Below are 12,414 nucleotides of genomic sequence, written 5' to 3' on the forward strand. Positions count from 1 at the left end.
ATTTTTTAAAAAATATTTTTTCAACTGTCCTCCAAGGCGTGGATTTTTTAAAAAATATTTTTTCAACTATCCTCCAAGGCGTGGATTTTTTAAAAAATATTTTTTCAACTGTCCTCCAAGGCGTGGATTTTTTAAAAAATATTTTTTCAACTATCCTCCAAGGCGTGGATTTTTTAAAAAATATTTTTTCAACTATCCACCGAGGCGTGGTTTTTAAAAGAATATTTTTTCCGAGGTCTATGTGAGGCGTTGTTTTTTTTAAAGAATATTTCTTCCGAGGTCTATATGAGGTGTGGATTTTTTAAAGAATATTTTTTCCGAGGTCTATATGAGGTGTAGATTTTTTAAAGAATATTTTTTCCGAGGTCTATATGAGGTGTGGATTTTTTAAAGAATATTTTTTCCGAGGTCTATATGAGGTGTGGATTTTTTAAAGAATATTTTTTCCGAGGTCTATATGAGGTGTGGTTTTTTTAAAGAATATTTTTTCAATGTCCTACCGTATTTTATGTTTGGATCCGTTCCCCTTGCCATTCCTAATCTATGAATGAAGTCTTTGAGCATCATGACCATCATCATCTTCATCATTAACATGAATCACATTTAGCTACTGTGAAAAATTGAAAAACACCCATATGAGCAACATTTTCATAATTTTCATTTTATGAAAAAGAATCAAAGATCAACTGAGTTGCAGAGCTGATGTTCTTCACAGATAAGAGCCACAAAGTGGATGTAGAAAAAAAATTATGAAGAAGACGATGATGAATAAGCAAGGAATATGGCTGGATGGTGGTGGTGTGGTGTTGATGGTGGCCTTAAGAGACACATCCATCCACTTTTGCAGCCCCCAAGATCTCAAACAAGAGTTGTTGCTTAGTTTCCAAACGAATATTCTTAAAGACGGTTCGAATAAATTTTTCTTTAACGAAATTATTGTTGTTTTTTGTGTCCGAAAGTTCAAAAAATCGCAGGCTAGAAGGTCATTATATCCTTAGAGGGAGATCAAAAAAAAAAGAAAAACGAAAGGAAGGACAAATGCGCAAATGGCGTTTGATTTTCAAAGGTGAGAGAGAGGGGTTAAGAAGCGGGGGAAGGGGAGAGGTGGAAAAAAGAATTTGAGGAAGTTTTTTTTTAAAAAAAGTCAATTTTGTGAGGGCTCTAAATCCGGATTGATTGCCAAGATCAACCTTGGAAAAATATTCTTTAAATATTTTTCAAAAAAAAAAAAATTAATTAAAAAGATTAATATTTTATAAAAAATCCACGCCTGGGAGGAAAGTTGAAAAAATATTTTTTAAAAAATCCACGCCTGGGAGGAAAGTTAAAAAAATATTTTTTAAAAAATCCACGCCTGGGAGGAAACTTGAAAAAATATTTTTTAAAAAATCCACGCCTCGGTGGAAAGTTGAAAAAATATTTTTTAAAAAAATCCACGCCTCTTAGGATTGTTGAAAAAATATTTTTTAAAAAATCCACCCCACGGTGGAAAGTTGAAAAAATATTTTTTAAAAAATCCACGCCTCGGTGTATAGTTGAAAAAATATTTTTTAAAAAATCCACGCCTCGGTGTATAGTTGAAAAAATATTTTTTAAAAAATCCACGCCTCGGTGTATAGTTGAAAAAATATTTTTTAAAAAATCCACACCTCGGTGTATAGTTGAAAAAATATTTCTTAAAAAATCCACGCCTCGGTGTATAGTTGAAAAAATATTTTTTAAAAAATCCACACATCGTTGGATAGTTGAAAAAATATTTTTTAAAAAATCCACAAATCGGTGGATAGTTGAATAAATATTTTTTAAAAAATCCACGCCTCGGTGTATAGTTGAAAAAATATTTTTTAAAAAATCCCCGCCTCGGTGGATAGTTGAAAAATATTCTTAAAAAAATCCACACCTCATATAGACCTCGAAAAAATATTGTTTACAAAATCCACGCCTCAAATAAACCTCGAAAAAATATTATTTAAAAAATCCACGCCTCAGATTAATTTTTAAAAAAATTTTTTTTTTAATTTTTTTTTTTAAAAAAATCCGCTGGTCAAAAATGTAAGAATATTTTTTACGTTTTATATAAAAAAGATGATTGGATTGGGATTGGTCTTGAAAAAAATAGGTTATGTTAAAACCATCTCAATCTCAGATACCAAAAAGAGACCTCAATATCAAAATTCAGAATTTTATCTCTATTCCTTTGCCGAATAACAAATTTAGAACTAATTAGTACGTTTCGTACAATTATCGTGCTACATCTCACTGCCAGATACCATCAAAGACTTCAGTATAAAATTTCAGAATTGTATCTCTATCCCCTTACCAGATACCAAATTTAGTACCATTTAGTACTATTCGTATAATTCTAGTATAGACTTCCATAACAGCCTCCATTCTCTAGATACCAATAGAGATCTAAATATCAAATTTTTTGAATTTTATCACTATTTTTTTCTCCAATACCTAATTTAGTACCATTTAGTACTCTTCGTACAAATATAGTACATATTTCCAAAACCACATTTATATCTAATTTCCAGATACCATCAAAGTCCTCAATATCAAATTTCAGAATTTTATCTCCATTCCTTCATCCAATATCAAATTAAGTACTAATTAGTACTTTTCGTACAAATATGGGACGTAAATCCAAAATCACCTCCAGATCTCAATCCCAGATACCACCAATAGTCTAAATATCAAATTTGAGGATTCGAGCTCGATTCCTTCACCCAATACCAAATTTAGTACGATTTAGTACCATTTGTACAATTCGTCCAATTTAGTAGACAATCCCAAACCACCATCAAATCTCATATACAAATACCATTGGTAATCTAAATATCAAATTTCAGATTTTTTCTCTAATTCTACATCCAAAACCAAATTTAGTACCTTTTAGTACTTTTCGTACAATAATAGTATATATTTCCAAAAACTCCTCCACATCTCATTTCCAGTTACCAACTAAGATCTCTCGGTCAAATTTCGGTATTAAAGCACTATGCCTGCACCCAATACCAAATTTAGTACGATTTAGTACTTTTCGTACAATTACAGTACACATTTCCAAAACCACATTTATATCTAATTTCCAGATACCATCAAAGTCCTCAATATCAAATTTCAGAATTTTATCTCCATTCCTTCATCCAATATCAAATTTAGTACTAATTAGTACTTTTCGTACAAATATGGGACGCAATTCCAAAATCACCTCCATATCTCAATACCAGATACCAACAGTAGTTTAAATATAAAATTTGAGGTTTCTAGCTCGATTCCTTCACCCAATAAAAAATTTAGTACGATTTAGTACTTTTCGTACAATTCGTCCAATTATAGTATATATTTCCAAAACAGCCTCCATATCGCCCCTACAGACATCAAAAGTGTCATCCATATTAAATTTCAGGATTTCTGCTTTATCCCTTCACCCTATACCAAATTTAGTACCATTTAGTACTTTTTGTCCATTTTTAGTGCTCATTTCCAAAACCTCCTAAATACACAATTCCAGATAGAGATTCCACAGACTTCAATATAAAATTTCGGGATTCCAGTTTTATTCCTTCACCCAAAAAAAAATCGTACGATTTAGTACTTTTCGTACAATTTGTCCATTTTTAGTGCACATTTCCAAAACCACCTCCACACATCAATTCCAGATGCTAACAGTGACCTTGATATTAATTTTGAGGATTCCAGCTCTCTCCCTTCACCTAATACCAAATTTAGTACCATTTAGTACTTTCCGTACTATTTAGTAGAATTCAAAAACCACCTTCCTATTTCAATTCCGGATACTGCCAAAGACTTTTATATCAAATTTGAGGATTCCAGCACTATTTTTTCACCCAATACCAAATTTGGTACTATTTAGTACTTTTCGTACAATTCGCTCAATTATAGTACACACTTCGACAAACACCTCCATATGAAAATCCTAAATGTCGACAGAGTCCTCATTATCAAATTACAGGATTTTAGCCCTATCCCTTCACTCAATTTCAAATTTAGTACCATTTAGTACTTTTCGTACTATTTAGTAGAATTCAAGAAACAACTCCAAATCTCGGTTCCGGATAGAAACAGGGACCTTAATATCAAATTTGAGGATTCCAGCTCTATTCCATCACCCAAATACCAAATTTGGTACCATTTAGTACTATTACGCACTATTTAGTACAATCCCAGAACTACCTCCATACGTCAATTCAGGATACAAAAAGGGCTCTAAATATCAAATTTGAGGATTCCAGCTCTATTTCCTCACCAAATACCAAATTTAGTGCCATTTAGTACTTTTCGTACTATTTAGTACAATTCTAAAACCACCTCCATATTTCAATTCCGGATACAAAAAGGTACCTAAATATCAAATTTGAGAATTCCAGCTCTATCCCTTCACCCAGTACCAAATTTGGTACCATTTAGTACCTTTCGTACAATTGTGGTACACATTTCCGAAACCATGTTTTTTTTGAAATATCAAATCTCAATTTTTTGTTTATATTTTTTTTTTGCTAATTTTTTCTCTTTTCCTCTCTTCTGTTCTCTTTCAGATGCCATATATCTATCCTCCTCCCGCCAAATGTTGGAACCCATCATGGAAGAGACCTCCGAGGATGAGGAATATGCCTGGAATCAATACGATTCCCAGTTGAGTGACAGCGGTGGGGGTGGAGGCGGTCGAGAAGATTGCGATGATGGCGAGGAGGGTGGAGAAGATCTCCACGAAAGCCTCTGCAGTGCCGGTAATTGTGGCCGTAACACCAGCAGTTTTTATAGTTCGGCAGAATCGGACACAGGATCAGTGATACGAGTCGAAATAAACAAAGGTAGGTCTTTGAGAAAATTTTGTGGAGATTTTTTTTATTGAGTTTTTGTTGTTTTTTCTTTCAGATAATGACTCCAATTCGGAACGAGATATTTTGTGTCCGGCCAAAAGGGCCAGGCGCTGTGAGGATCCCACCTCCGAAGATGAGGTGGTGTTGCGGCGTCCCCATTTAATGACCTATGGGGAAATGAAAAACAATAGCCTGGAACGATTTTTAAACTATGAGAATGTGGCCCGAGATTCGTGGGGTAGTGGCGCCCAACAGTTGTCCCAACCGCAAAGAAATAGTTTGGGAAATCGCCGACCTCCTGGAGGCAACGGTTTTGATGATTTCTATTCGGACTCGGATTCTCTGTCCTATAACTCCTTGAGCCGTTCTTCGTCGTTGATACAATTTGAGTCGCTGGAACGTCAGCTAATGCTGCAGGAACAACATGCCAGCATGAATAGTTTGGGTAACTCCTCCCCATCCCTTTTGAGTTTTGATATGTCCACCACTAATTCGGAGGATCCCTCAAGGAATTCCCTGAATTCCTCCAATAATTCGGCCAACAACAGCCGGCGGGGATCTCAGTCCTCGCTGCTGAAAAAATACGAGTCGCTGGATGGAAGACTGCATCAGACCTATTACGATTTGGATAAGCTAAATTTCGATGACATGGAGACGGGAAATGGAGGAGAGAACTTTGTGAGATCTGGCCTAAAATTGGCGGAATTGAGATCTGATTCAGAGTCTTCGGGCTCCTCCTCCTCTTCCGAGGCTTCGGATGGCGGAAGTTCACGTTGCCCCTCGGTACTGTCACCCAGGGATTTAATGGAGGGGGAATTTTCGAAGAAGTTCCAGAGATCCCAGAGTCGCAAGGGCAAGTCCTCCGCCGAGAATCTTAGTGAGGATTCAGGCTACTGTGAGCCCTTCGGGGGTGGAGGACTGCTAAGGCGCAGCAAGTCCCAAAGCCTCTGTAAAAATTATGAGAAATTCTCCGAAGAAGATGAAGAGCTAATGGAACACAAGTCACTGCAGCAGGAGAGGGCAGAGAGGAAGGCGGGAGAGGCTGAAGCTGAAGATGAGGCAGAGGCAGAAAAGGCCAAACATTCCATTGAAGAGTTTAAAAATAATACCTCACTCTATCAAACACCCCCCACCTCCCCCCTGTTGGATTACATGCGCCAGCAGCAACGCAGTCTGGCCCACTCCCCCTCACCCGTCTCCTCCGAGGTGTCGACGGTGTCTTCGGCCTCAAGTAAGAACTCGGCAACATCCTCATCATCATCGCTGGGAGCCAATTCATGCTCATCTTCATCATCGTCTTCCACTACGTCGTCGGCCACGACATGCGCATCTCGGGCCTCGTTCACATGGCTAATGCCTGCGCTGAGAACAACAACGCCGCCACCACCACCACCGCCAGCGCCATCAGCGAGAGCTTCTGACTGCCCAGAAAATACGCTCCGAATTAGTTTCGACGATCTGGGTGAAAGGAAAACATCGAACGGGAAAGATCAACTCAACGACGGTGTCGTGGAAAGTGGAAAAACAACAACAACAACAACACGAACAACAAGTGCGGTCACGACGAAGACGACGACAACCACGATCTGCGGTGACAAAGAAAATGAACACCCCAAGGAGGGGGGTAGCCTAGCTAGAACACAAACACCAAGTGATGACGTCAAAGAATTGAAAATCGAAAATTTCGAATTGGAAAAACGGCAAAATTGTGGTGTCTTGGAAACAAATTTTGATTTTGAAAATAATTTTGAAAAAATTGAACAACTCTCGGAAGAGTTTCCGACAAAATCCGTCAAAAAACAATTGAGTTGTGAGAAAAATTTTGAAAATTTCCCTCGAATTTTAAGTTCTCCGCCGCCAAAAATTGAGGACGAATTTTTACTGCGAAAATTGCAGGAACAGGAAAAATATTTGGAATTGAATTCAGGCGGGTTTGAAGAGCCCGAAAATCACACGAAATCAAGTGAAGAAAATTGGGAAAATTCTGAAAATCAGAGATTAAGGAAAATTTTGGAAAATTCCAATTCATCGCTGCCGGAAAAATATTTGGAAAATAATTCTTCAAATTCTGAAATTTTGAAATCAACTCTTCAAGAAAAATATTCGAAATCAAGTGAAGAAAATTCTGAAAAAATTTTCAAAAACGAGTCACAAGAAACAACGCCCACAAATTTTGAAAATTCCAAAACTCCCTTACAAGGAAACAATTTTGAAAATTTCAAAAATTTTTCAAAATTAAATTCAAAAAATTTCGGAAATTTCCAAAACGAAAATTTTTCAAAATCAAGTGAAAAGAATTTGGAAAAAAATTCAAAATCCAGTTTACAAAATTTTGAAAATTTCCAAACCGAAAATTTTTCAAAATCAAGTGAAAAGAATTTGGAAAAAATTCTAAAATCTGAAAATTATTCAAATCTCCATTCCCAAACGTGTGAGAAACTCAAAACCCCACCGCCCTGTTACACCTCCGAATCGGATTATTCTCCAGCGGCGGATCGAAGAAGTTTCCCCAACTTAATGCAGAATTGGCCGGAGCGGACGGCAAGTGTTCCAACGGAATTGAATAAATTGGGTCGTAGGAAAAAATTGAAAAAAATTCGACAAAAATTCCCCCCCAGCCAAAGAGACAGCAACTCCACGGAAAGTGAGGAAGCGGAAGGTGGAGAGGAAACGGCAACAAATCTCAAAAGAAGTTCCAGCTGGTGTTTTGAGAGTTCTCCCCCGGCCCAGGACCAGGAAAAGCAACCCTTGGCCCGACTCCATCGCTCCTACTACAACTTGACCCAACTGGATTTGGGTGCGGAGAAAATGGCCGAAAAACGTATCTCCTCCGCCTCCGGCGGGGATTATGAAACAGAATTGGTGTGCAAAAACAATTTCCTTTTGGATGAGCTGTCGGCCCACTATGATCGCACGGCCTCCATACTCAATGATAGGCCCATGAGTGGAGAGAGGGAGGTGGAAATTCCCTCAAAACTATCCGATGTGGTGGATTGTGGGCCGGCACCCAAACCACCGGCCCGCAGACGTAAATCCTCCAATTCCAGCCATTCCGAAACGGAGATAGAAGATCCTTCGGAGGTGCAACATGTCCAGCTGGTGATACGTAAACCTCCGGCCCGGCAAAAACGCCAGCCAGCCCACAATGAAGAGAAGGCCCATAGCCTGACGCAAGATTTCTCCTTTGCCTCTCTAATGCAGACGGGCAAGACATTTGATCAGGATCCCACCATGCTAAAGACCAGCTATGCCCAGAGTTTGGAGAAGTGCAATTTCGATTGCCGGGAGATAAGCAATCCAGATTTGTCCCGGTCCCGAACCATGCCAAAGCGCAGGTTTCATAGCCAGGCAAATGCCAGTAAAAAGAAGAATTTAGTCTCCTCCACCCCCAACTTGAATGCCTATCAAAAAGAGGGAGAGGGCGATCAGGAGTTTGAGGATGATTTGTTTGTGTGTTCGGCCACAAATTCCATGCATCAGCTGAATGTAAATCAGGCACCCAAGCCCTTGGGAATTCTGCTGCCAGCCGGTTCAAGAAGTTCCTTTGGCAAGGAGGTAAGTTTTTGCCCAGTTGTCTCCAAATATTCCTGGCAGGAACAATCCTCAGAGGAATGTCACGATGAGGCCGAGGCAGAGGGCGAATTACCCGCCTCCGAGGAAAGCGATGATGAGCTGTTGGATAACTGCGATGCTGTGGTCCTCAAAAATACCAAAGAAAATGAAATTATTGGCAGTTTTTATAAGGAATGTGAAGAGAAATCCGGTAAAGAGCAAACGACACAAGAGAAAACCATGCAAGAGAAATATAAGGCAGTGATCAAAGAGCTGCCCACTTTGATAAACAAAACAGGAGAAGATCAAAAAGAGATGTCAAATGAAGAGCACAAGAGAAATAATGGGGGAAGAGAAAGACACACGGACAGTGAGTTAACTACGCACACTACTCAGGCAAATGTAAACAACTCAATGGAAGAGCATAAGAGAAACCACACACACAGTGGGGAAGTGGGCGCTCTTCGGCAAACCAAACAACAGAGCAAAGACGAACAAATGCAATCGTCGTGTGAAGAGCAAAAGAGAATTGAATTAAATTCTCTTCCCCCACAACAGCCATTGGCTGTGGCTGTGGTAAAAACAAAACAAGAAACGAGCCATTTGAGACCATCCGGGGAACACATGGCCGATGGAACACAGCACGAAAACAATGGAATGGAACAGGGCGATAATTCAGTGGTCATAACGACGGCAACGTTTAGTTTAACCACGAACGTAAACAATGAAACATTGAGCGCCAACAAAACGGATATTAAGCCAGAATTACAAAACGAAAAAGTGCAAGACGCAGCAGAAACAGACAGTCAAGCAAAAACAAACCAAATCAATTGTGAAACGAAGACAATTAAACCAACCATTGTTATTGCCCGGCCAATTAGCATACAATTGCCGATTTTAAGTGAACCACCCACCAATCGGGCCCATCACATTTTGTACGCCTCCCAGCAGATGTTGGATAAGTTCCAGAGGCAACAGGAAAACGAAACTCGTCAATATTCCAATAAATCCCAGTCCGTGCAAAATCTCAGCAGTAAAATGTCATCGGCGGCGAAAAGCAATAATGCCACCATTTCCAGTTCTTCGTCCTCGACGACAAAGATCAACAACAACAATGAGATCATGAAATCGAAATTCAAGGCCGATGAGAAACATCCCAATTCGAAGGGATTTTTATCGCGTTTTGCCAATGGTTTTAGGTTTTCCATGAGGAAGAACAAGAAATCCAAATTAAATAAAGAGGAGCAACAACAACAACCGCAAATGGAAATTAAAAAATCTAATGCAGCCCCAGTGAAAAGTAGTAATAAAATCACCTCTTCGTCCTCCTCGAAATCTGCTCAACCCGATTACATTTACATACCCTTAAAGGGACCCTTGCCGGAAAAATATGAAACGGGCTTTTTTGAATCTCATCAACAACAAAAGGAACAAACAAATGGCAACCCTACGACAACAAATGGCAATGCCGTAACAACAAATGGCAGCAATGGCAAATTGGCAACTGTTGCCAAAAAGGGCACCAAGACGAGCAGCAAATCTGAAAAGGTTACCGGCAAACCGCCCTTACCACCCCAACAACAGCAGCAACAACAACAACAGGCCACACAAAAATCCCAAAGCGCAAACTCCAACACGCCAGCGGTGATGGGTTCAAGCCGTTTCTACACCCAGGAATTACAGCAAACAGCTGATACGGCCACCACACCACCCTTTGCCGCCGCCATGGCCCCCCTCAATCCTCGTGGCAGTACCGAAGATTTTCTCAATGCCGAGCGTGGAGCTCTATCACGGCAACGCCATCAGTCCTTTGGCAACAATGAACAGCAGCACAACATGAACTATCATGATTTGGATGGATCATCGCCCTCACGTGCAACGGTCTCGCAAAAAACGGAAATGTTTAATAATTTATCGCGCAACGCCGCTTCGGGGGCTGCGGAGCCCAAAATCGGTCTAATCGAAACCAATTTGGATACGCATGAAACGGTGATAACGGGTAAAACGCGTTCCCTCATGAATATTGGACCCAATTCATCCTCCTCGTCGGGTCACAATAAACGTCACACCTTGGGTGGTGGACACCACCATGTCCATGGAGGTGGAGCCGGCGACGACGATGATGATGATTATGATGACAACGACGAGGTTGTTGTCCGTCCCGATGGCACTGTTGTTGTAATTAAAAATGCCGGCACAACGACCACCACGTCCGGTGGCCAGGCAGCCCAAATAGCATCGGTGCGACGTCCTCACAAGTCAATGGAATTTCTATTGGATAAAGAGAATCAAAAGGATGTAATGGTAAGTGTAAAAAAAACAAAACAAAAAATAAATAGGGAAAAGACAAAAAAAGAGAAAAAAAATAACAAAAGGCGAGAGACGAGAGAAGAAGAAGAATGACAAACAAAACCAATTACTTGAAAAAGGGAAGTGTGAGAAAACAACAACAAAGACAACAATAACTACTAAATAAACGTGAAATAATTGTTAGAAAAGGAAGTGTGAAAAAAGGAGAAAAAAAGTGACACAAATTGGAAAGGAAAACTACAATTACTAGTAAAAATAAAGAGTAATAAAAAAATTGAAAACAAAACCTGAAATATTTCAGCAAAAAAAAAGCAACACAAAAACAAAGAAATGAAAAATGCATAATAAATTATTCGAAATGTTAAATGAAAATTAAATGAAAAAATTTTAAATTAGGAATAATAAATAAAAAAATAATAATAAAATAAAAATAAAATAAAAATCATAAAATGAATGAATAAAGAAAAACAAAATGAATATTAAAAAAAGTGGACCCAACAACAATGATACAAATAATTCTATAAATATTTATAAATACTAATTTTTGACAAAAAAAAAAAAATAAAAATAAAATAAATAAATATAAATAAAATAAATAAAAATAAAATAAATAAATATTAAAAAAATACTTAAAAAAAAAAATAAAAAAAAGTTAAGAAAACGTGAAACAAAAAACAATGAAATTAAAAATAAAAAAATATATAACAATTTTAATAATAGAAAATAAAAATAAAAAAATACTTTAAAAAAAGTACAAAAATTAAAAATAGCTAAAAACATGAAACAAAAAAAAAAAAAAAAAAAAAACTATGAAATTAAAAAATAAAAAAAAGTAAATAACAATTTTAATAATAGAAATAAATAAAAATTAAAAAAATACTTTAAAAAAATACAAAAACAAAAATTAGCTAAAAACATGAAACAAAAAAAAAATGAAACTAAAAAAAAATAAATAACAATTTTAATAATAGAAAATAAATAAATAAAAATACTTAAAAAAATACAAACATTAAAAATAGCTAAAAACATGAAACAACAAAAAAAAACCAATTTAGTTAAAAAATTATAACAATTTTAATAATAGAAAAAAAAATATTTGGGAAAATAAAACTGATCCAAAAAAAAGAATAAAATACTGAGCACTAAAACAGCTAAAGAAAAAATCTGTCACTAGTAATAAATATATTATTATTAAAATATACAAAAATAAGAAATTGCAAAAAAAATTGGAACACAACAACAATGAAATTAAAAAATATATGACAATTTTAATAATAGAAAATAAATAAATAAAAATAGAAAAATACTTTAAAAAATACAAAAATAAAAAATAGCAAAAAAACATGCAATACAACATCAATGAAATTAAAAAAAAACAATTTTAATAATAGAAAAAATTATTTAAAAATAATAAAAAAATAAACTGAACCAAAAAAGAAAAAGAATAAAATACTGAGAACTAAAACAACTAAAGGCAACTCTGGCAATAGTACTATACATATTCTTATGTTTAAATAAAAACAAAATTAAAAAAATTGAAAAAATAAAATAAAATTACTATTTGAAATAGAATAAAAACTGAAAAATAAATAACTTATAAATTGAAAACAATTCAATAATAATCCGCAATAGAAACATTTTTTTTAAAATAACTACAAAAACATAATTTTAAACTGAAAGAATAGTTAGAAAATGTTGTGAAAAA

At 36.4% G+C, this 12,414-nt stretch overlaps 1 protein-coding gene across 4 annotated transcripts in view; it reads left to right on the forward strand.

Annotated features, from left to right (window-relative positions):
• The window catches only part of LOC101891188 (uncharacterized), a 332,789-nt gene that overhangs the window by 129,204 nt on the left and 191,171 nt on the right, over positions 1-12,414 (forward strand). For all 4 annotated transcript variants that reach the window (XM_059132139.1, XM_059132141.1, XM_059132142.1 and 1 more), the window contains 2 exons: positions 4,563-4,838; positions 4,903-10,703. In XM_059132139.1, the coding sequence (XP_058988122.1) occupies positions 4,563-4,838; positions 4,903-10,703 (6,077 nt within the window). The remainder of the gene's footprint in view (positions 1-4,562; positions 4,839-4,902; positions 10,704-12,414) is intronic.

This window comes from Musca domestica, unplaced genomic scaffold (assembly GCF_030504385.1).
Source record: "Musca domestica strain aabys unplaced genomic scaffold, Musca_domestica.polishedcontigs.V.1.1 110, whole genome shotgun sequence".
Classification (NCBI taxonomy): domain Eukaryota; kingdom Metazoa; phylum Arthropoda; class Insecta; order Diptera; family Muscidae; genus Musca; species Musca domestica.